General features: G+C 42.1%; 1 protein-coding gene across 6 annotated transcripts in view; it reads right to left on the reverse strand.

Moving 5' to 3' along the window:
- Window positions 1-26,655, reverse strand: part of LOC306980111 (chemokine-like protein TAFA-1) — a 130,945-nt gene that overhangs the window by 15,816 nt on the left and 88,474 nt on the right. For all 6 annotated transcript variants that reach the window (XM_079579351.1, XM_079579353.1, XM_079579356.1 and 3 more), the window contains exon 3: window positions 9,386-9,526. In XM_079579351.1, the coding sequence (XP_079435477.1) occupies window positions 9,386-9,526 (141 nt within the window). The remainder of the gene's footprint in view (window positions 1-9,385; window positions 9,527-26,655) is intronic.

The following is a 26,655-nucleotide window of genomic DNA, read 5'->3' on the forward strand; positions in this document are numbered from 1 at the left end:
GGCGCTGTGGACAATGTAGGTTATTCCCTCGGAGGCTGTCAAAATCTGTTTGGCTCACTTTAAAATAATCAGAACAAAAGTCCTTGATCATCTATACGGACTAAATAAAAGATGCTAAGCAACAAAATAATGTTTGATGCCAATGAAAAACAGAATAAAGCAGAGAGCTCACAATGCTATTTCCCAAGAGTTGGTTGATTGGCTATCACAAAATAACTTTTTTACTTTAGAGCAGTTGACAAATTCAAAACTCGACTGAAAACATTTTACATCTAAGTCGTTACAAATACATGTTTCAATAAGTTTGGAAATGTTGAATTTTTTGTTCACAGAGAGACAAGACACTGGCTAGAGTAGTTAGATTTTCATATTTTTTTCAATCAACTTTAATCAAAGTCCAATACATGCTGTGGAAAACGGTTCATCTAGGTTTATTGAAAAAAAGCTGTAACAAAATTAGAAGTGGCAGCGTGATTATGTTGCTTTGCTATGTGGATTGGCCAAATGAAATTCCTTCTTTGCAGTAATTATTTCTTTTTCTTTTTGTCAACATTAGAGTTCTTGCCAATGCACAGACAAACAACTGTTAACTGGAATACAGACGAGTGGACTTTACCTGCAATTCAGCTTGTCATTGAACGTCCTGAAAAGGTTACACATAGCGCTACTGTCGTGCCCAAATAGACTTGAGGGATATTTAAATAATATCTCAATAACTTGGGCACATCTGTGTACACTGACTATTTTCCTCAATTCATTCTGCACTGTTTTAGTGCTTTGCTGTAGTCATTGAGACACCACTGTTGAAAGGTTTATCATTACAGTGAACTATAGGACACATGCATCACCCACAGGAGGCTGCTGACCTACAGTCATACCCTCCTCCCAGAGCAGCCGTCAGCTCAGAGGGTACAACCTTTGTCCTAACACCAGCAGACTTTCACCTGCTTTTTGTCTGCCGCATAAAGCCAGGCTGACGACTGACCGCTGGCCTAACTCCCCCTTTGGGCACATTGTTAATTTTCGCTTCCATCTGTTTACAAGAGGACCAGCTTCCAACACAGTTTCACGCTCCAACACCAATTACCAACCATTGCATGGTCCCATATAGTGTTTACTGTCAGAATGACAGATGGGCTCAGTCTAATCAGGAAACAGAGAGAGAGAAGGGGAATGTCTGAGTTCTTGTAAGCAGACGTGAATCTTTAGTTTTGATGGACAAACAAGCCTGGCCTGGGAGTTGAATTGATTGGAAAACATGAACCGGTGGACCTCTTACAAGTGCATCTGTCAGATCAGCGGTGAGCCATTCTGTGATGGACTGAACCGGCTGACACATCGCTGCCAGGAAGCGCAATGGGCAACACCTTGACAGATGAGGAAGACAACTGATTTCAAACTGGGTCAAAATATTAATGTATGCGTCTTAGGCTTCTTTAAACCAAACGGAGAGACATTAAATAAATGAAAATCCATGTTTCTGACCTTCTTGCGTTCAGTGTTGTTGTTGTTGCTTTTAAAACATTGTCTATTTGATTGTAGTTCTTTTAGAAAGTCATAAAACTCAATCAGTCTTACATCTTAAGGCACATTGGAGAACTGGAGTTACGGGCTATAAAAAAGTACATATTTTGATTGACTTGGTAATGGCAGAACTAGAGGTAGTAAAACAAACATGCTGCATAAATCAAATTAATTTATTCTAATATCGATATTATTTATAATCTTATTCAAATTCAATGGCCAGCAGGCTCAATTTACAAATAGGGCTCATCAGCATAGTCAAATCAAGCAGGGAATATTCTATTATTGAAGTGACCTCAGTGGCTTTGGCAAAGGTGTGAGTCTTTCAATAAAATAAATCTGATTTACCTCCTAATGAGGCTAAGATGGGAGAGCCGGTCTGTTGCAACAGCTCTGGAGCAGCGAAGGGTCAGAGGAGCACGAGGCAAATGAAGCTCACATGTAATTAGCAGGACTGAGGGCGGCACCTCTGAACCCGGGCCACATGCACAGACTCATTACTCCATATTAGAGTAATCCCACAACTGCTGGACAAGGTGCACGTTTAATTAGCTATTCATGATGTTTGGATTTCTAATCCACAGCTTGAGATCCTAATATGTATTGATAATAGGATAGAGAATAGCTGCGGTACTCGATTCAAAATCCACTTGAACAACCAGATCTTCTATTCTGTACAGAGATACAGCCTGGCAGTGCCTAGCAAGCATTCAGGGCCATTAAACTGCGCAGAATTGTGAGGCACGGAGGCTCAGCGGTTAGCATCCGTGTCTCATAGCTAGAAGTTCCTGGGTTTGGATCTGTGTGGAGGTTGCGTGTTCTCCTCGTGTCTGCGTAGGTTTCCTGCGGGTAGTCCGGTTTCCCCTACCACTGAAAACATGTAGGTCAGAATGAATGTAGTGTGAGTGAGTGGGTGGTCGTGGTCGGAGGGGCCAATGGCAAGCAGCCTCGCTTACGTCTACTCCAAAGGCGGCTGTGGCAACAATTGTTGCTTACCACCACTGAGTATGGTGTGAACGAATGATGACTACTGTGTGGCGCTTTGGAAACACAGGCTTGTAAGCCATTATTATTAATTATGCATGCTGAACCGATACCAACTCCCAACGCCTTAAAACACAACTTTTACCACCTAAATCTGTAAGTGAATATGGGCATGCTGTATATCATGTAAAGCTAAGAACCTGGAGAATTCAGCCACTGAGTTAGTTTTAACCTTTGCAGGTGTATTTTTGATCGCCATGAAAAATTCTGTGGTTAGCAATAGCTAGTGTGAGCATGTTGATGCTAACGAAAACTAATCAAGGCTGGGTCAGAAACTATGATAGAAATACCTAAAGTAGCCTAATAAAATAAAATAACCACTGCTGAAGCCAAGTGTTTGTATTTTTGCTTAAGAAATAACTGATCTAACATGTTGATCAGATCCCTTCATGTGAGTTGTTCCTGTAACCTACAGCCGGTCATTTAACTACACCATATATTTAGTGTAGAAAAGTCATCCTTGCTAAATGTCTACCCAAGCGTTTATCCATAGATACAGTATTATTGATAATTGATCTTTAGCATGACAATAAAGTATGACGTTATTGATCGTACAATGGAGAAGAGTCAATACAATGTTTCACTCAGGAGGGCATCGGTAGCAAAAAAGCTGTATCGGTGCATCTCTAATGAGGACTGACTAAAAAGAAAAGGGCTCAAGATTTCCCTGCAACTTTGCCTTCCTTTAGCAGGCTCGTGGCATTTAATACAAGAAACAGATTAGCACTTACTATATACTATCTCCTCAATACTTCAGAACCGGCTCTCCAGATAAAAGATGGAATTCATGCAGCGTATGGAATGGAATTTCTCATTGTGTAAAGTGATGATTTTGTGGAATCTTTGCACTAACCTCACTAAACAAATTCCTAATTGCATGTGATTTGGCAATAAAGTATTAAATATCAAGATACACTATTCATTGTACAGTACACAAGAAAGACTGAAAATGAAATGTGGAATAATAAACAACATTAATCCACTCCTTTATAGCGCTGTTTAATTAGTCATTAGAGTTGATTGTACAGAAACTTCAAACCGTCTTCTATAAATACATCCTTTAATGTACTGTTTTTAGTGGCTATGCATAAATGAATGTGTGCGTTTCTTTGAACTGCACTCTCTTCTCTTACTTTTACCACATATTTTCACTTCCTCACGTTTTGACGAAGATAGTAGATCAGTTCACTTGAGGAGAAAATACTGAAGTACCGAGTGACCCCTCCACTCCATCCTGAGGTCAGAGCTCTGCAGGAAGGTCAGAGGTGGTCAGTCTAATCACAGCTCCAGAGTGAGCTCCGCGGGATGTGACACCGGAGGAAGCAGGGAAACCTTTTCACGATCATTATCTGCAACTTGTCCACAAACTCAAACCCCGGAGGATTGAGGGATTGCTGGTCCTTCGCCGTGTCTGTCCAAATGCTGGTTATTTTGGGTGGAAAAGGAGATTTTTTTTTTTTATTCCTCCTGTGTACTATAATGGTTTGCCTGGGCCCAAACCGTCAGGTATTTGTGAAGCATGTATGGAGCAAGTGTGTCAAATAATGTGGAAGACACTCACATTCACGTACTGAAGGATTTTGTTTGTTTTGGGAAATAAGTGGTACTCTGAATCCCAAAAATCTTCCATATCTAAAACGTTTATCTATTATTTTAAATCGTCTTCTTTTAGCAATATTACGTTCTAAACAGTTCACTTCTCTTTTGTATCCTTATTGTATTAAATTCCAGGTTGCATACTCTGCATTGACTTTGGACCAAGCTACTTTTCCACCATACTGTATGCGAATTGGCTGAACCACCCCTCCATTGTAAATCTATGTGCGTTTCCCTGTGGATGTATCTCAAATGTACCATGACAACCTGTCATGCTCGCCGATACCCGCCTGCAGCCAGACAGAAGGGTTCATTCCCCATCAGTGATCTGCAGCTTCCCATCTGTGTGTGTCTACCGCGGATACATGCAGACACAAATTGTAGCATGTGTGCATTTGCTGCATCTGCATACTGTGTAAATGAGTACATATCAGCCTTGTAGCGTGGCTATGCACAAGTGAACACAGCACGGGGCTTTTTATAAACGCAGTGGAGCGATGACGAGAGCCTAATCTTAGCTCTTCTGATGAAGCTGGCCGGCCAGAACAGATAGGAGTTTTGACTTGTTAAAAAGCATGTTCCTCACTAAGAGCCTTGTAGCCCCTGACATAACTAGGACGTAGTTCTCTTTGTCAAGGCTGATAATCAATTCCCACTATGGGGATAAGCTGACATGAGACCCGCGCAGGCGCCTGCTGTCCTCACATCCCTCTATTAATAACATCCAAAACACTCTGCGCTGTGTGGCCTTATTCACAACATTGTAAACAGCCAACAATGAAGCTCCAGCGGCTGCTTTGATGTTGGTTTGATGTTAATGACCTGTAATACACGCGTAAGAGGGGAAGCCTTCTTCAACAACTGGGGCTGGAGATAAAAGAGCTCTGACAGTCTGTCCAAATTGAATGACCTCTACAGATAACAAAGGTTCGAGAAGTCATTTGGACTAGATTATTTGGTTTAAAACATTGCACCTCATATTCAGAAACACAAGGCACGGTGGCTGAGCGGTTAGGGCTCTTGCCTCACACCAAGAAGGTCCTGGGTTTGATTCCCAGACCATGTGACCAACCTAGCTAGGTTGCCCCAGCTTTATTGTTTCCTTACGGAGACAATAAAGTACAGCTTCACCTTAACCATTTCTGAAGTTCTTCTTGTCAGGGAGTTGGATTAACACTGCTCTGGCCAGACAAACTTCAGGACTTCAGGATGCAGCAAAATAACTCAGTCCAGATGACTATAGTTTTAAAACCACATCTGGATGACAGAGAGCCTTACACAGTAGACTGCTAAAGATACACCTCTCTCACAAGAGTCTTGGCAGTTCTTTCTATTTGTTTGAGGGCATAACCTGTGTATGGAACAGTGGCAGCAGGTGTCCCCCAGGGGGCGATGGGTTGAGCTGGGCAGCAGCATCGTTCCTCATCTGGATAGAACATTAATAAAGCAGGACCTGGGGAGAGCGTTCCATCTGGGCCAGGCCGCTGCTGCTGAGGGGACACACGGCTGACTCCCAAAGTCTATAATCCTTCACCGAGTGTCATAGCAGCCCAAAGGCTTGCTTCATAACAAAACTACTTTCCAGTGTTTGTACATGATCAAAACCGTTCACGCAGTTCTTCAAAAGGTCTGGTTCTATGCTGATCTTTCTGAAATTGTAATCATTTAGCTTCATCAAAACATATCAATATTTTGAGCAGTATTTGTGTCGTTGTTTATTTGTGTGTGCACTTTGACCTTTTAGATGATCCATTGAGAGCCCTGCGCTACATTTGTATGTTGTTTGAGCAAATTCAAGCCTGACATTTGAAGTTGTGGCTTGTCTCACTCCAGCATGTTTGAGCATTCCAGTATTTCCATTTCATTCCATCCCAGAGAACATAGTCAAGTTTGCTTGGACGTCAAACTGTGGGGGGACCCTACGGGACCCCAACTCACTGCCTAAGCATTCAAATTGCGCTATTCAAACGGATGTTCGGAACTCCTGCATTCATTTTATTTTACACAGTATATTGTATCATTTTACAATATTATAGCATGTATTAATCACTGTTGTGTGTAACTGTATTTCTCAAAATACTCTGGTCTATTCTGAGGGGTTGGATCAGCCCCCAGGCACCTGAAATAAGAGCTTATTCACTGTTAACGGCTGACATCACAAAGTGGTGCTGTCCTTCTCTAAAGTCCCTCTGTGTTTTTTAACTCCACACACGTCTACAAAATTATTCAAACCTGTAAAGGCTGTCGAATTGTCATTTGAAAATAGTAAGGACATAATTGTATCCCAACCTTGTGTTAATACTATTATAAAAGGTACAGCATAGAAAGTACCCATGAGTATTGAATAATGCACAATATCGGACCATTAACTTCTAATAGATCATGTAGATGCCATACGTTTGAGCAATTGCACTCTTATTTGCGTGTTTATCGCTGTTCAGGCTTTAATTCCATAGTGTCATTTTTAGGTCATACTGTATAAGCCAAAGGAAAATCACACAAGACCACAATTGATAGAGACGTAAAAAAATCATGTTTGAGTCACCTTCTAGTGTTTATCGCTGTGAGTCTTGCTGATGCCCACTGAAATGTCATTTCCATTTTTATCAGCACGGTCCTCATAAGTGCTTGTTAATCAATACACTAACAGCTCGGATGCATCGCCGCGGGAGGGACGCACAGAGGCATGAAGTGCTACAATACCCATCCATCCATCCATCCATTTTCTTCCGCTTTATCCGGGGCCGGGTCGCGGGGGCAGCAGTCTCAGCAGAGATGCCCAAACTTCCCGATCCACACACACCTCCTCCAGCTGTTCTGGGGGGACCCCGAGGCGACACCAGGCCAGCTCGGAGACATAGTCCCACCACCGTGTCCTGGGCCTTCCACGAGGCCTTGTCCCACTAGGACATGCCTGGAACACCTCCCGCGGGAGGCGACCAGGTACCATGCTACAATACAATGTCTTCTATGTTTTTTGCAGAGGGGAAAAAAATCGTTTTGACTTTTATATTTGATTATTGATTAATTGTAAACATGACTTCATTATTCAAATTTCCACTTTTTTTCTACAATCTTTCTTAAACTAATATCCTTTATTAAAATGTTGCCTGCACCTTTGACCGAACCTTCAAACAGTGCTGGTGGGGTGAGTCGACCCATTTCCACATCCTATAATCAAATTTACTTGGGCATCCACATATGACTGGAACATTAAAGTAAACATAAAGTATTATCCTCCCCCTACATGTTCAAGCCATGTCCTAATGTGTAGAATGAGCCCAGACTGATTCACCACACTCAAAAAGTTGTTACTTTGGGTCCGAAGTGCCGTCATGCACGAACCTGCAGTTACGTGTAAGACCTGAGGTGGCAGTAGTGAGTATAAAATGACCAACTTGCATCCAGTCCCTTTAATGGTAGAATTTTTATAAATTAGATTTACAAAAAACAATTGTAATGTTGATTGGGCGCTCGTGCTTCACAGCTAGAAGGTCTCGGGTTCGATTCCCACCCGGATGGGGCCTTTCTGTGTGGAGTTTGCATGTTCTCGCCGTACTCCGTTTTACCCTACCACTAAAAACATGTACAATAGGCCAGGATGAATGAGAGTGTGTTTGAGAGTGCAAGTGTAGGACAACGGATGGAAATTAGCCCATCGCTACAATACGGTGTGGCATGTTTACATGCATGAGACCAATGTGTGTTAATTAGCATGCACTGTCCCGACCAGATCAACCAATATATAAAATAAATAAACCAATTTATTCTCCATTACAAAATCATTTTGCATGATGTAAAACGTTATGTTAACCTTTTAACCCAACCAAAAAGCAGCACTTTCTCCTACATCCCACAAATCCAAGTCCGATATTAGTGCTATAACTTAACAGTAATTAAAGTGCAGTAACTGAAAAAAAAAAAACATGTACTGAAACTCATCCTTCTTCCTGTCCTAGTGCAGCTTGACACCCAAGTTCAGGCATAGTGGCCTTTTACAAACCACTAATGTGCATCCTAACATTACATTCAAGTCACTAGCTTGTCATACTGCCTCATAACAGAGTCTACGTTTATTCTGTTGAATGAATATGTGAGTGAAGGGGTGTGTGCCTGTGAACTGTATGTTCAAACTGAGTCACTGAGACGGGTGCCAGTATCTGAATTCAGCTGTAAGAGCAAGATGATGAATCAATTTCTGAAACTGAGAATTCGCATACTTAAAGCTGATGAACTGACGCCGTTGAACCACAAAGCATTGTTATTTTAATAGTCAGACGTGTTCTATTGAGACACTGAGTCACTCTTAGTCATCCATCCTTCGTAGAATAATACACTCCATCTGTCTGGCTGTCTGCTTCTCTTTTTGCTGTACAAAATGCTTGAGTTTTATTCAAGGTCGGAGTCTGCAAATGTTTCATTCAACAGCCGTATGAAATCAGAGAACATCAGTTTCCCCAACACAATATATCAAGGCCTGAAAATTCAAGCTGTCGAGAAAAAAAAAAAGTTGTAGTGACTTTCCGGAGTAATTTTTCATCGAATCAGTACTTGGGTGTCATCCCTTTGGCTCGTGTCTAATTTATATTCCGTGCTTCTTTTTTGGCTGTCGACTGTGACTAACCAAGCCTGTGAAACCCACTGAGCTGCCTGTCTGGCCCTTCATGTCCCGTCTCTGCTAATGAAGATATTTGGGTGTAATTTCTTGCACAGTGAAGACTTTGATGTGAGCTGGAGGTGTGGGTGAGAGACGGGGGAGCGCTAAATGAGCTCGGTGAAGTGTAGGGTCTTGTCTGCCCCGTCTCGGAAGACTCGTGGCTCTTCCCTGCACTCCTCTCCCCAGCCCACTGAGCTGTTTCCTTCTGATTGTCTTCCCCAGCCAGGTGATTCAGGTGCACTAGCCCGGAGCTTCCCCCACTGCTGTTTATTAGTTATTCATTTCCATCAGCCTCATGCGCCGTGGGCTATGTGTGCTCCATGCTCAGGTGCACAGCCTGACAGGATCTTCCGTAGTCCCCCTCGAGAGCCTACAACTACAGCATGACTATTATTCCTAAAAGGTTCATTATCAGTCGAAAGCCACATCTCAGAACATTCCAGGTTACATGTTCCCTATGTCACAACTAAACTGACAGGGTTGTTGAAGTATACCCCAGATTATCACTGTTTAAGCTATACAATCAAAATGTTAGGGCCACAGTTGTGTTGTGGATGTCCTTACCGTCCACACAGGAGGGTTTGTTGCGTGTTGTCCCGGCCACTTTCCCAGGTAAACAAGAGCATTTGACTGTCTGTGAGCGCTCCTCAATGCGGTTCTTGTTACAGCATCGGTGAGCGGCGATCACCTCGCACGTGCCTCCCTCTGCACACACAGACACGGACACAAGGTTAGAACTATAAATACGTCACTGCGAGTATGCAAAGTATTTTATTTAAATTAACATTTAAGCAAACACGGCAAGGCAAGGACAGGGGAAATATGAGACGATGAAGCTATGCTCAGATCATTCACAAGTGCTTTGACTGTAAGTGTGTGTAACAAATTGGCCCTCAAGGAATCTCAATTATATGCTCTAATTGCCTCTCCAAGTGGCTGTCCTCGGTCCATACCAATCATGCTCGTCCACTTCTGTTTGCTTTTGAGACATTGGTCTTTTTTATGCCGTCCATGGCAGCTGCATTTACTTCAACTGCCCAAGTTCTCTGAGTGCTCAGCCGTCTGAGGCTCCGTCCACCACTGCATTAGCTCCAGACCAAAGGTGACATCAGTCACAGCCAGTGCCGTACAATAGGTTCCAGTCTGACAAAAGAGCATGTCAAAAAATTGTGGGAAAAGAAAAGGTGATATGTGCAGATGGTAGTAATGGGTCACAATAACAATAGGCAAGGAGCTCTGGGGAAGGGGAGGGGTGACAGAGCTGCGGGACATCCTGCACAGAGAGGCAGAGCTAGAGGACAAGGTGTGTCTGCTGCCAGCAGCCGGCCGTGCCAGTGAGTAATGAGCACGCCACTGGAAGTGCCCCCTTCACACAATTATAAAGAGTAGGGCTAATGCAGCCAGCGGAGCAGCAGCACAAAGACCCTCCATCACTGCTCCCCTCTCTCCTCATGCCTCCGGAAAAAACTCTTTATCTTCTCCTGACAGCACCCACAACCCACAACAATGTCCAACAATTAAACTGGAGCTCCTGCCAAACCTGAGCTGCAGATCAGAGACAACAGAATAAAAGTCACACTGTTTAAGTATATGCACCTCAATCTGCAAAAGAGACACACATGTTATTGCCTCCATCCATCATGTAAGGAGAACATCAAGCATTCTCTTAAACAAAAAGACGGCCTCAGACTTGATGTGTAGCTTGGGTTAATTTATCAAATGGCTATAGCACCACGCACAGACAAGTTCCCAGCAGCATAGTTTGGCAACAGTTTTCCTCTCTCATTCTCATCAATGTCTGTGGTGGGCAGACCAAAGGCCGCAGAGTCCTGGATTAAAAGGCAAACATTTGCAGTCCTGCTGGACTGTGCTGTCGGGCGGTATTAATGTCACTCTTTGGCCGCCTCTTGTTAGATTTTTCTCAGAAAAACAGAGACTATAAGTGAGGAGAAATCCCTGGAGTGCCCTAAAACCCCACAATGTGTTGCTTGTTGAATATTTCACAGAGAGCTTCCTGCCGACTGGCTTTCAAGCAGAGGTGATCTCAGAAGATGTGTGAACTTACCTCCAAGTTACTAAATATTGAAAGAGGTGGTTTATTCAGTGAACTCCAATGTTTTACAAAAGTACTACCATAGTGGTGTACCACAGTATGTCCTAACAGTAAAAATAGGATTTTGTGTCACCTATGCCAGTTATAACTCTGATGCAGACATTTAAATTGTATGTGTTTTTGGAATCCAAAATGTAAATGCTAGTCTAGCCAGAATGATAACACCAACTTCATGGCCATGAGCTCCAGAGATCAGCCGATCCACACACATCACTATCAGAGCCAGGCGTGATGACTCTGAACCATCTGGAAAGTGCAGGGAAGGTGCTGTAAATGACTCCAGTCAGGCTATCACCAGTGGCAAATGGCCACTTTGACTGGACAGTGATTTTAGCCAAGTGACTGCTACCTTCGCCCGAGTGAATGATCTCCTTTGCAACACGGCAAATGTCTGTGTCCATATGTGGTCCATAGTAACAAAAGTGTCTAACCCTAAAGACGTCTTTGTTCACGATGTTCACTTTAGTTCAGATGAGTGCTTTTTGAACATGTTTGCCACTACAGTGTGAACACTGAATATGTGAATATGTGATGCCTAATTAGATATTTTCTCCCTAAATAAGCGCTATTTGTGTGTGCATTAGTGCGTGGCATTGTGTGGCTTGAGACAGTGTATAGGTGGTGATGGATGCAGTAGTCCCAGTTTGTCAGGCTGCTACCAGGGTTAAACCAAGCCGCTAAGATGGAGTGGGTGGTGTTGCACTCCAGCCTTTGGTGAGAGGAGGTGAAGGGCATCCAGGGGACCACAGCCCGGCCATTTTTCTTTCGGTGGCCCACAGTGACAGCAGCCATTAACTGACTGGACGAGGTGATTATGTTTAAGAAAATCGATGCTTCATTGTTTCCAGCTTAGCCCAGCGGCCAATTAGAGCCTACTAATGAGCGGCGGGTGTGAAATGGGTACTGGAAATCAGTGAAATGGACGAGTCTGTTTGAGAGATATCGCATAGTGAAAAGTCGTCAAAAAAAGATAATTTCTTTAATGACTTTTGACTATGCAGAACCCAAGGTCACACAGCTACGTCGGTTTACAGGGTAGCACCTGGACACTGGAGGTGCAAGGGGGAAATTGAAACTGCTCTTCTAATCTTATACACAGAATTAGAGATGCACTGTTAGCACTATTTCTAAAACCGATACAAGTACGAGTACTTTGATTTTAGTACTTGCCAATACTGAATAACGATACGAGTACAAGGCATTTTCCTTATACTTACTTTCTGAAGTGTAGGCGAGACGGTTTATAGACTTTTTCACAGCAGATTGGTGAATTAGTTTTACTCATTTACATTTCCTTGAGTAAAGTAGGTTACACTTTCCAAAAGTGACTCAATGCCGGTGCTGTATTCATTTTAATAGTATTGAGATGCTTACTTATGTACAGCTAATTCAGGCGTTCTGCTCTCCCAAAATTTCATCCACTGAGCGGCACTGTGATGAAAAATGACACTGTTTCTTGCCTAGCGCACACATGGTTTGTGCAGCCCTGTGAGGCAACTCCTGTTGTGATTTTGGGCTATACAAAACCACTGATTGATTTAGACATCAGGGGCGAATGATTTTGTTTGATTCAAAATCATAATCAAATCTTATGCACGCCCCACTTTCAGTTTTCTATTTTTTGAAAAATAATAGAATCATGTATCATTTTGCTTTCACTTCACAGGTGTCTGTTACTTGTGTGTGAACGTTCAGTAAAAAAATAAAATCTTTATATATATATATATATATGAGATGTGCAGATCATTGCATTGACTTTCAATATGACCCTTCATTTTATTTTTTTTACCAATTACAATATTTTCTTTTCCAATACTCTGACTTATCCCTGGCCTTGAGATTAAATCTTCCACTATATAGGGCTCGAGTAGTGGCCACTTGTTTTCACTGTGAAAAGCTCTCCTCCAAGTGAAGCCGATGAATAATAAAAGGTAGCCCGGAGCAGTATGGATAGCAGCGAATTCAACACTAAACACGTTTAAAGAAGCGGGAAGAATGCCAGCGCTGGGAGTTTTATGTTGTGCTATATATCTCGGGCAGTAACAAGCGGATTAATCTAGAATGTTTATCTATTTACCTTCCTTTATCTTATGAACTTCACCCCTTGTCTCAGTTGTCTGATGGATTTTTCCCATGCTTAAAGTCGACGACCTGTAGCAGTGGACAGTATGCTTTTAGTGCCCTCGCACAAGGCAAAAGGCTGCCGGCCGCTTTCACACTGACCCTGGCGTGGCTCACATCTCGCTTTCTCTCCTGAGGCGGCATCAAGAGCAGTAATAGTACCAGACAAACATATACGCAGCTGCCACAGATAGCGCCCCCCCTCAAGCCAACCATGAATATGTGAGGAAGGGAGGAGGACTACAGAAGGGAAGACTGTCCACACTAGAGTGCAGCGCTGACTGACGAAATTCACTGACCCAGACAAACAAGAGTCACACCAATCACTGTTGTCTTTCCCTCTCGGCTGCAGTGGTTTAGCTCTGTTTCACACTTACAGAGAACAGACTAAACAACCAGATATGATAAATAGAATTTCATTTTCTGGGGGGAAAATAAAGTTTTTGTTTTCAAGACATCATGTGGTCACTACAGTGGACATGTGAAACTGAACCTTGATGGCAAAGTTAGTCCCAAAGAAAATACAAAAAGGTCAAGAACGAGTTTAGCATCCAAAAAACTGTCCATCATCACTTTTGTTTTGCTCTGTTGAAATGATACTTCAAAAAGCAATTGGTCTTCTTGGGTACTCAGAGGAATGCCTTGCGCTTTGTGCACATGTTTTGCTCTTGCATCTTGATCTGCGACACCTTGATGCCTGCTTTGTCCACCATCTGTGGAAGTGTAGTCATTTTCATTCATGTCTGTAGTTATTTCCTCCATCAAAATGAAACTACAAATGTTGAGCATTACAGCACTTAAATATGTTAAAATACAATTAAAATAAGTCATACTTTGTATTATTGTGTCGTTAGGGGATTTATATAAAATATTTAAATCCAACATTTGCTCAATAAAAGGTTTATTGCACTTATTTCTTCTAAAAAGAAGGCTACCAAATGCCGTACCCCTTCATATTTGGTATCATTGAAAAGCCCTAAATGTCCTCTGTAGCTGCCAAAAGGGGTTAATGCAGTAGTATGTGGGTGGGAGATATTCAGGTTAAGAAATGTCCTCTACAGAGGACACATTTGCATCGTTGGTAGTCAGGAAGCTCTGTAGGTAAACTTCAGGTGAGGCAATATAGGATTATAATGCGTGGTTCCCCATTGGGGTGTAATAGTGTCTACAACTTTACTAGGTGATTCCATTAGTACAAATAAGAGTTGTGCTCGGCCGCAGCGCGGGTCGATTCTTAATCACCTGTATGGGTTTCCTCTCCTGGGCCTGTATGACTGCCATGCTCACATCTTTATGGTTATTAAAGTTAACGATTGCTGCGTGCCTCATTTACCAAAGGCTCTATCAATAGCAGTTCAGCAGCATGAAATGAGGCTGGTCTGAGGGGAGCCATGTGACAAACCGGATTAGGAAGGCCTCCGTAATGCCCTGGCACACACAACAGTGTCACTGTGAAGCCGCGGCCAAGTCCAGGCAGACTGCAGATTTCAGCTTCAATGTCAATACTGCCTATCATTACCTGAAAAAGGATATGACTTTGAGAGGAAATCAGTTGCACAAAGCGACAAGTGCCATTGAACAGTGATTTAATATTCAGCCCTTTTTTTGTAATTTCAACCTGATTAAACCCATGTAACTGTAGTTTCACCGGTACTATTCAAGCTCTTACTTTTATGTGGGTTTTAAAGTTTCCACAAGTTCCAGACAAATGGACAAAAGGAACCATTATGGTAAACAGATGCAAGACATAACCTACTTCTGTGCTTGTTGAAGTCCGCACCTTACTTTATTCTTAAGAGAGCTGCAAAGGGCGCTTCAAATGTAAATGCGGGATCAAAATATAATGCTGCAGTAAAATCTTGTGTCCCTTCACCTTAGTGCCGCTTATCTTCAGCACATGACAGCGAGCCAACTCCCAAAATAGCATTTTAGCACAGAGTTAGGTGAAGTCTACAACTAAACTTTTGTGCATCAGCGGGAACATATCTGTGACATTACAACCCCGTGTGCGAGAGTTTGCAGGTGTATCCCCCCGCTGCTCTGTTTTTTAGAGCACCCTTTAGTACAGTTGGCACTGCCTGACCTCCATCCAATGTCCATATGACACAGGTCAGTGCTCGCTCTAAATGGGAGTGTGATGGCAAAGTGAGCCACTAAATTGTCCATTCAAAATCACAAAGCAGCGTTTTGCACAGCTCCAGTGTGGGAAGAAAACAATTGGACGCCGTGAGCCTTGGAAAATGGCGCGAGTAGCTACAGACCGTGGGTTTCACCTCATGAAGGCAAAAAAAAAAAAAAAAATGGCTAAAAGTTCAGTGTATTTTCGCGGATGGACATTTATCCACAGATGAGAGGTTTGGGTTCAGACCAAGTCAGACTGGATCACACACAGTGCATTATCTAATATATACATAATGCATCAGTGGGCACTTACCATCTGATTATAGATGCATGCAAAAATCCCTCAGCGATGGACTGTATGTAAAAAAAAGGGCACTCTGTTGTGCAAATGATCTGCCCACTGACTGCAGCTCGGCCACGAGGGATGCACAAGTCCACTGCGCGGTAATTGCCAATAAAGCCATAGTAAGTAATAAAGTTCATTATAGTTGACTATTTGGAATTACAGAGATAAATGTTAGTCTAGCGTTTTATGAACATTGTCTGATGAAACAGCAGCGGAAGTCTCTTCAGCCTCTCTGTCTTTACCAACACTGAACGGATAAGGTAAGATTTTAAACTCTCTTATTACAGTCTCTTTTAAAAACACAGGATGATGCAGACAGTTAGAAAAAGGAGATATTTTTCTTACTAAATCTAAATAAATAATAGAGCTACTCACCCCGGATCACACATCGCGGATATTTATGCCAGGGCCAAGGCCGCTTAGCTTTTTTCCTTGAAGTATTTTTATTATATCTCATGGATTTCAATCGTTTGGTTTCGTATCTCCGGCTTGTTTTGATATGCACTGTATTGCATTGTCTGCTTTAATGAGCTTTTATTTCAAACAAGTGCGTGGATTCATGTTTAATGCCATCGCAGAGAAATGCTGAGAACGGAAAACTGGGGCATAGTGCACGCAAGAACAAAAGCACAAGACACAGCTGATCCACACCCAATCTCGAAACAAACTACTTTTCCCTATTCAAATAAACGTCAATAAATAAAAGTAAGAAGAAAGTCAAATGATAGAAAGAGAGATTAACTAAAACCACTACATTTTAGATAAAGAGACACTGGATAAAAAGTCCAAGGTTGGATACAATTTAATGAGAGACACTGAGGTTTTAATGTAAGCCATAATAACTTAAAATAATACAACATTCATTTTTTGAGCCAACGGCAGTGGCAGAATAAAAGTCCAGCCAATGGGACTGAGATCACAGCCCGAAGCATGTGGACACAGACAGGACCAGAGGTTACATTAATCGAAAACTCTCCGTCATTTATGGAATATTCTTAGATCCCCTTTTGGATCCCTGGGCTGAGAAAAGCATGCAGATTGCGGATTTCTTTTCTGAAGACTGAGTTCCCTGTGATGATCAATCATCAACTAATTGTGAAGCGAATCAGTGTACTAAACACCTGGCTCCTGTTTGACAATACAGAGTGAGCCAATAGGAAGTTTACCTTATCACCTGCTCTTATTGAAATATGAATGCAGCAGAATGATGGGGTCTAGACTAGTGTTTATTGGACAGAGAAGCCTAAAGGGACTATATGGAGTTAAAATTAAGTATTTTCCTCCCCCTACATGTTCCAGCCATGTCCTAGTGTGTAGAATGAGCCCAGGCCTATTCACCACAACTGCCTCTGAAATCCTGCACTGTTACTCAAAAATGTGTTAATTCAGGTCCGAAGTGCCGTCATGCACAAGCTCAATATAGAGACTGCAGTTACGCGTAAGACCTGAGGTGGCAGTACTGAGCATGAAATGACCAACTTGCATCTAGCCCCTGTAAATTATGAGATTAAAACTCATTTTGTAACTTATTTGTTGTTATTTGTTTGAAGAAGAAGAAGAAGAAGAAGAAGAAGAAGAAGAAGAAGAAGAAGAAGAAGAAGAAGAAGAAGAAGAAGAAGAAGAAGAAGAAGAAGAAGAAGAAGAAGAAGAAGAAGAAGAAGAAGAAGAAGAAGAAGAAGAAGAAGAAGAAGAAGAAGAAGAATTTTATTTATATAGCGCCTTTCACAGACATGGTCACAAAGCACTTTAATATAGCTTGGAATAATGTATTTATTTAGCAACGTGACAGTGAACCCCCGAACCTCCGCCTGAACCGAGCACACTTTCTCCAATTTCGACTTCTAAAATCTAAAAGCTTCTTGAAAAAAGCGACAAAAACGTGACAGAAATGCGGATGAAAACACAGCAATAAAAAACAGTGACAAAAAGTGATTAAAAAAAAACACGAAAAAGTGATGACAGAGCAGCAACAAATGCAAGGAAAAATATTTCAAATGAGACATTACACTGGCCTATAGGCTGTAAGCCCTCCAACCTGGACAAAATGTGCTCCTCTGTTAAGGTGGGTGTTAAGAGTTTCAAATGGGATATAAAGGGAGCCCCACTGTGTTCCAATGAATTCATCATCTATATATTAGGCATTCATTATTGTCTATAAAATGGGTTCTTTACCTTTGAGCTTATCGCGGCCCCCGCAGTATAGTGTCTGTATATTCTTTCTGTGCTTCTAAGGCTTGAGCAAATGATGATGTCCTTTGTCACTGTCTATTACCGCTGTCACTTTATGCACAGTACACAGTGTTTTCACATTCTGAAGACTGTCATCATTACGGACTCCAGCACTGACTCGTATTTTTGATGTCTTGTACTATGTTCTTTCACTGTAAACAGTACAAGATAATTGCAAGAGATTCTTTGAAATTTGCGTCTCTCTTTTCACAGAATGAGGTAATTACCCAAATAATCTTGGTCCTCAAAACCCACTCCTGGATGGCAACCACACGTTCAGGGTTACGCAATTTGGACCAAAGCGACACCAGACAACAACCGTCCACCTCTGTGTCACCAAGCTCGGAGATTGCTTTCCAACCTATTCCCTTTACCTTTGGGAGGGAATTATATCTATGACAAATGACTGTGGCGGAGATGTGCGGCGGGCGCGTTGAGGGGGCCGCTCCGGAGAAGATGGGGAGAGCGCAGTTATTTGCCGAGTCTAAAATCAGAACAATATGAGAACTGGAACACAATTTGGCATCAGATTACTCACCGCAATATCCATCAAAACACAGCAGCCAGTCACTCAATATCATTACTGAGGGCTTGATAAGCTTTTAAGCCCGAGATAGCGTCTTGATGAGGCAACACAAGTGGGATAGTGCTGTTTGTATCGTACAGCCACGAAATATGAAGCCTGTTTTTTTCCTTTTCCTCTCCCTTGTGGTACGAGCAAGACGGTTTGTTACGGAATTGATTGACAAGTTTACTGCAGCACAAAACAAAAAACTTTCTCAGTGCGTTCCAATCTTGGCATATTTTCAGTAAACATTTTCAATTTTGCACCACATCTGCCTCATCATTCCTCATAATATTTCAATCAGACAGTTTTCACTTTCGTGTGGTGTTCTATTCCGCATTTCATTATCTTCCGTGAAACGCCCAAACCTACACTCTTGTCATTTTTTATTTTTATAAACTTTTGACTGAGAACGATTGCTTCATCTGCCGCTGCTCAGGAGAATCAGTCATGAATTGAAATATGTCGCTATTTAGTCGCTCAAACTCTCCTCTATCAACAAGATTAAATGTGCTCTGTAATGAAAGACACGAGTCTCACACCCATTAATTATCAAGATTAGAATCGGGACTTGGTTTTGAACTTGAGGCCGCGCTGCGTCTCAAGGTCAGCCATGCAGTTCTTTGAGAAGAACTAATTGAAAAGACTTGAGACGGGGACCCCTTGGTAAAATGACTTAGTTGATGGCTTTATTCAGTCCTCTCCCTCTGCATGTTCTTGTTTGGAGTTTTTCAAAGCAACTTTGAACTTGAGGCAGAGATGCGTCTCGCAGGGCAAATGTGCAATGCCTTTATAATCACTACAGATTCATTCATCTCTGGAATCTCCCATATATGGTCACATTTAAAAACTGTTAAGGGGGAAAACAATTTGGAGAAAAATCAAAACTTTCTGTAATTATTCAAAAACTACTTTAACAAGTAAACTATAAATAGTTTTCTACTACAAAGACATGGAGAGGAGCAAAGTGGTTCAACAGCCCATAAATACATAAATAACGGAGAATGCTAACATGATGCTTCATGTTAGCACTGTGCTAATGCTAACACTAGTTAGTGCTAGATACAACTGCCGTTGTTTTGCTTCTACTGAACAATCTGCTGTGAACAAACATCCATATGGCCCTCATTTAGACTTGACTTTATTTGTATGTGATAAATAAGTTTATATTTAGCCAGAAAATGGCTAAAAAGAGAGATAAATTGTGTTTCGGCGAGCCAAGCCCCCTTCTATGACGCGATGCCGTCTGTATTTATGTAACGATATATCAAAATCACTGTGTTACTATTAGTCATTATAAAAACACAAACACATTTAAAGGCTCAATGACGTTGGCTGACCTGATGTGCTTTACATTTGAATAGTTGGGCAATTTCAAGGGTATGCTTTCCCTCAGAGGAGAGACGTTTTACTAAAATTTGCTGTCCACGAGTGAATCTCCCACCTAGCAAACACAGCACATCTAAAGCTAAACCTTCGCCTACACGCTTGTCTTTGACGTGTTTGAAAACTTTGGATAACATGAACATCGCATCAGTCAGTGCCATTACCACTAACGCTCAGAATTTAGAGCTTATAGAACAAGCTAAAATAGACACGTAAGAAAAAAACACAAGCGGGGTCAGTAACTCAAAGTCATCTATGATTTTAATGACCAGAATACCATGGAAACAGTACACAAGTGGACCGAACCAAACCATAGCAGTGCACTAATGTTACACCCCTAATCGTCTGATTCTCAAATCTGAACAACAAAAAAAGTGGGGAAAAAAATATGTTACCAGAAGAATATGGCAGTAAAAGATGTCTAAAAGAGTTGATATATTGTGGTGTGAATGTGACAGCCTGATGTGCGGGTGAAGTGAGTGGCCATTCTCCTCATCATTCTTGCTTCTACATACCTCCAAATGTGATCGGTGGCACCAGAGTGGACTGTGAAATCATGGGGCTGCACATCAAAGTGTGACTGCACTCTCCACGCATACTAATGTGCGGAGACACACAGCGACGAGAATGTTATAGCTACCATACACGTGCACCAAATGGACAGTGAGGACGGGAGGAATTTCCCCTGTGGCTGAAAGCAGAGTCTTTTATTATTGTTATCTAAACTTGCATGAAAAACAACTGCATCGTTTAGTTTTAATAGTTGTATATATAGGTAGACTAGTACAGCTACCACTACTAGTACTACCCTACAAATATTTCTAGCACTACTACAATGCTATTACAAACCAACCTGTTAAACCCAGCTTAAACCCGTGCAGCAACGAGCCAAAAGCCATCAGCTCTTTGCCTTGAACGTTTATCCATCATATTTCACTGGCCCGGTCGTTGTCTCTGCACCATTATTTCTCTGAGCCCACGTTCCGTTGAAAAATCACTGTCTCGGGTAAATGACTGTCTCCTGGCAAATGGACCAGACCAAGTGTCCCTGATGCCCACACAGGCCCCCTCCACACCAGGCCGTCCAGCACTCCGTTCTCTGCTCCATCCATCCTGTATCTCCAAGGTAGGTCTGAGTGGTGAGGTCTGAGTGGCAGCTCATTCCTCGCCCTAACAAAGATGCTTGGGCAAGAGTCCTCAGCTCCTCACACAGTAAGGCTTCCTTTTTGTTACCAGGTAAGAGAATGTTAGATGCAGATCAGTGACCAGATGTAAGAAAACATTGTACCAGAGAAGCGTATACAGTAATACAATAAAGATGGTGATGATAGGGATGGGATTGGCAACTGAATATTGTGCCAATCCCCTAAATATCAAGACCCCTATTGTGATTGACAAAGTTGCCATCATTGCTTTAGTCCACAGACCCCACACAGGTTATTCATGGAGGTGAATGAATGCCCAAAGGAGCAAAGACAAGCTATGCTATAGGACAGGACTGCCACTCTTATGGTTATCAGCATTATAATCACATTTTCCTGATTACCTTGGTACAGCCATGTGTCCAATCATGTGACCAGTACAACCTTGGACTCATGGACTATCATGGAATTGAACCCCTTAAAGGAACAGGCCACCATTTTTCCATACTGATATTCTTACCTGAGCTTAGACGAGTTGATGTTTATTTGTCTGGTCTTTGTGCGTGCGCTCAGTCACGCAACAAGATCAAAGTTGTTGTTAGTATTTAGCCTCTCCTCCTCGCCTCTATGGGGCCCAACATGGTTGAAGTTCCACATTTTCCCTATTTAAATACTATTACGTGAGTAGTTACACGATTCAAGTATAGTTACACAAAATTAAAGATGTCGATTTTCTAAGCGGATTAAAAGGGGTACTATGTTGTGAGGCGTAATAACACCTTAGGAGGACTTTGACGTCCGTGCAATAATATCTTCACTGGTGTGGGGGAAAACGTGGAAGAGCTTGGTCGCTTCTAACCCCATAGAGGAGAGGAGGAGAGGCTAAATGCAAACACCAGACAGGTACGCATCAACTCTCAAATCTCAGGTAAGAACAAATCTCAGTATGGAAAACTGGTGGCCTGTTCCTTTAAGTCCCTCATTAATAGTACAGGCGTAAACCCTCAGATCCTTTTGGGGTTTCTGACACAATAGCAATATTATGCATGAACTAATATCCAGCCACTAAGCAGCAGGCACTTTTAATGTTGCCTGTTCCACTTGTCTTTTCCTGTACTACACCGCGTATGCTTTTGACTAATTTAATTCCTGGATCAATTTTACATTCATTTGTGCATTATTGCTCAGATCTGTCACCACACGTGCACTCTAAACAGAGGAAAACACAATAACTGCATTTGCCAGCTGTTTGCGGCACACAAATCAAATTAGGGAGCAGCTCTCAAGGCTCAGCAACAGATGGGTGATCGCAATGATGAGAGAGTCAATCCCCAGCAGTTACTGAAGAGAGCATTTGTACACGCGCGCTGTAACACGGGAGGACAACTTCAATGATTTGCCCATTTTCATGACACAGATATTACTGAGCCAATATGTTACTCATAAAAAAAGTCTTAATTTAACTAAGTTCTTTCTAGATCAACCATAACCCGGACACCAGCAGCTAACAGGCCACTTTGTAGAAACACTATGATACTGGTCTATCGGTTTATTCGTTATCAGAACAGATACAAGCGGCATCTCTGGAATTGCCCTTATGGTCATGTTTGAAGCAGCCAGAGGGGGAAAACAAAGAAGGGAAACAACCAAATTAAACTTTCTCCCAATATTCCACAACTACTTTAACAAATGCTGAATTATCAATATATTTTTTCAGCTAAATAAAGATACAGAGACAGGGAGAGGAGCAAAGTGGTTCAAGCTTTATGTTTGTAGTCCCCCAGGAAATGGCTAAAAAGAGGGAACAATTGTGACAAAACATATTTCCTTTCCCTGCGCCCTTGTATGACATGTATATATAGGCAGTTTCTGCTCATCCAACTGTTGCCCAAAAATTCCAAAACACCATCAGAGTCTGCAAGGCATCAACCACAGCCACCAGGGCATTGACAAAGGACCCCAAACGAGGCATGGCAAAGACACCAAGTACGAAAAAAATAAAATGTGTTCAGGTATGTTAGATTTAGCACTCGGCGTTCATACAATTTCCCTGTACACAAAGGCATCTAAAACATTTTTTTTTTTTTTAAACTGAGCTGCCATCCCTTTCTAGCATCCAAATGTCATCTCACACGCCTACTTCCTTTCAACAATCACAAGCTTGAAGCATGTCATTGTGTTGACGTCACACGCACTGCCTCTCTCTTGAACTATAATAACCCTGGGAAATGTCAGCAGTTCTTGAGGGAAATATTTCTGTGCAAACAAACAAACAAACAAACTGTAGTCAATGTTTTTACCCATTGAGAAGTTAGTTGTTGGTAGTGGCGATGTGACAGACGATGGAAGAAAGAAGGCATAGAGGGCTACGGACACAGGATGGAGCAGTGTGGAGAAGGACGACAGATGGAACAGGTCCTGGGCCAAAGCTCACCAAACTCTGGTGCCTTTGTGCAACTCATCACACTGTGTTCTTTTCTGTTTTCACTCGGCTATGCTCTCACACCGACCTTGTCATAATTACAACTTTTCTTGGAGGACTAAGTAAACTTTTTTTCTTCTTCTAGGAGATAAACAAGTCTGCGTTTCTGGGTCAGCCTTGCTGCAAAAGCTGACTTTCAATCGGTATAAACTGCTCGATTGCGCAACTAAAAGAAACGGTTCGGTGGGAGGGATGAGTGCATTTTAGGTAAGACAGCAAAGCAGAGATCAACCTGGATTTTTTTTTTTTTTCACTTTGCACTTCACATAGCTGTATTGCAAGTTATCACATTAGCATAAGATAAGTAATGAAACACCCATCCAAAAAGGAAGTGAAACTATAATCCTGGCAATGCGTCAACACGCAGCAACCTCCCTCTCTCATGATGCAGCTGTGTTTTTTCTGCAAACTGCATTTCGTTAGCCACATAGCATAATTGCCTAAGTCCTTTTGTATTGTTACAATGGCAATAGGAGAAAAACAATATGTTTCCTAAAAAACGTCTTTTAACATGTTTTCAAAAATAAAAATAAAAAAATGAGTTAGGCAGTTATGCTATGTGGCAAACGACATGTGGATTCTGTCTTCCAAATACTGTAGTTTTACTGGAGGCTTTTGTACATCTTTGCCATGTTTTGTGGGGTTCTGTGGATTTTTAACAGACAGCTAGCTTATGAGCTAAACATGTCTTTTTCTGAAACACTGAAGAGGCACCAAGAGCCCCCCCCCCCCCCCCCCCCTCCCCCCCACACACCTGCAGCACATTGGAAAAAAGGGACACACGAGGAGGTATCCGGGCAAGCCTCACAGCTAAGCCACACATGCCTTCTATTGTTCTTCTACTGTGGAGAATTAAACAGATGAACTGCTACGCTCTTCCAAGAAGATGGTGAAAGACTGTTGTGGAGGGGGAACCTGCTCAGGAGGAAGAGGAGGTGGATGAGCTGACCAGTGCGGGACACCACACTCTAAAACAGGGACGAGCCCAAGAGGCGGTGCACCGTTTCAGAGGATCAGTTTACCCGACCTCCAAAAACATGCTGCTCAGTCGCAGCGGCTCAGGAATAACACCTGAACACAATTTTGTTACAATGACAAATAAAGCACTTTCTTATTTACTTACTTACTTATATTTCCTCATTCCCTGACCCATCCCCAACGCGACACTCCCACTCCCCACCCCTTTCACTTCTGCCCAGGTTCAGACAAAGTCTAATAATATACAGAAGAAAAAAGAGGAAAAAACAAGACCTACTAATTATACTTTTCATGACAGTGAGGTCAAAATCCTCGGTATAGAGAGACAGAAAATGTGTCTTCTGCACAATGGACTCCTCAAATCAAGGGAGCAGCAGGGCTTTGTTAATGCAAATAAACCCTTTCAACCATACCAATTACAAAGACTATTCAAATTGGTGACACTGTACACAAGAAGTGCAGTGGTGGGGTTATGCCGCTCCTTTCTAGCTTATGTCCAACCAGTGTTACAATTTAAGTACAAGACTGAGAAGAAGCATCTGAAGATAGAACTCAATAAACCCAGTCCAGTCCACAACATTTCACATGAACTTAGTGTATAGGGGGGAGTTTTTATCATTTGGAGCTATACTTTTCCTGGACTGTGCTTAAACTCGAAACAAAGCCATGTCAAAACACACAAGCTAATTCTGTGGAAGTGGAAGGCATGGAGCAATTAGGCTGGGTGTGCTTGGGCCACCCTCCTGCTACAGGCCACCGACTGCACTGTCCAGGTAATGAGCCGGAGACAGTGCATGTGCAAGTAGCTATACCAAATGTCTCCTCGCATATCCAAGCATACGTGTTCTTTCAAGATGTACAGCAACACGGTGTGCACGGCAGGCCAAAACCGACGGCGCTGCACTGTTAATGAATCAGTCAGTTCTGGCGCAGATAAACCACGGTGAGAGCATCGCAACGGCCCTCTGTCAGCATGATAGATTCTCTCATTTCTCCTAATAAGCTGGCTGGGAAGTGATTTATCCCGGGTGTGCGGCTGCATGGCTGCAGTGGACAGAGGCAAGCAAATTGAAGTCTATGATGTGACACTGAAAAATTGAGGTATGATTTTTATCTGTTTAAATGTACTTTTTACATAACCTTGCTTTGTAGTTTTAATTCTCAATAGGATTGCTTTTACAATGTTATTCTTTCAGTAGAAGCCGCAGGTGCTGAAATTATAAGCATTACTGTTGTCAAAAACAGGGTTGCCAGGTTTTGATTTGCTTTTTGCGTGTTTCTGCAGGGGAAAAACTATCCAATGTTGCGTTTTTTGCAAATATACAGTATAAGTCAATCGTTAGACTAAGTCAGTAGGTAACACTTAAGATCACAGCCCATGAGATCCACATGTAAGTACAGGGAACAAGAAAGTGATTACACATCTAAGTATAGATAATTAAACATTAAATGCAAGGTTTAAGGGGTGCAACGTGTAACAAAGGTGTACAACACATAGCAGGTGTTTTGGCTGTCATATAGATGTGCCAGTTTCTATATGACAGCCATGTTCTTTTGATTCATCAATCAAAAGAACATGACAACATACTATGACTACTGTAATGTGTAGCTGCCCATGAGTGTGGACTGTAGTATTAACTGAGATGCAGTAGCAGCCTGTGTTCACTCACTCAAACGCATATAAACTGATCGACAATAGACAGGCGTATTGATAAAACAGCTTTTTTTACGTACGCCATAGCATGTATCAACAACGCAAACCAAAGCCGCGGTGCCTCCACCCCAAACAAAAATAAAAACCTTTGGGAACACTCTTTGGGAACACACTCACTCAAGGAAAACAAAGGGGTAGCTACTGAGACGCAGCAGGGCCTGGTGACGCACTGCCATTGTTTGTCGAATTTTGATTGGCTGATAATTCTGTCAATCATGCTGAAGGTCAATCATGTGTGCGGCCTGACAACACGGGGTATCTCCAATGTGGAGAAGGCCCTGAGGTGGAGCACCTCACCAGAGGTGTTTTTTGGGTGGGAAATTACAGTTATACCTCAGTTACACCTTATATTGTACCAATATAAGCAACTCAACAGTACATTATATAAAGAAATTCCAAATTAGATATACTTTTTAATTTTAATTTTACGCTTCTTTTTTCTTCATTTGGCCAGGGTTAGCAGAGAAGGCCCTGCTGGTCCTGACGGCACACCACTGCACGTACACCTACATGTTGTACACCTTTTGACTTGGTACTTTAATGTGTAATTACTTGTACTTACGTGTGTAATTACTTTCTTGTTACCTGCAGCTAAACATGGAAATTGTGGGCTGTGCTCTAAAGTGCTACCACTAAT

The sequence above is a fragment of the Gobius niger genome (assembly GCF_951799975.1).
Source record: "Gobius niger genome assembly, chromosome: 20".
In the NCBI taxonomy this organism is placed as follows: Eukaryota; Metazoa; Chordata; class Actinopteri; order Gobiiformes; family Gobiidae; genus Gobius; species Gobius niger.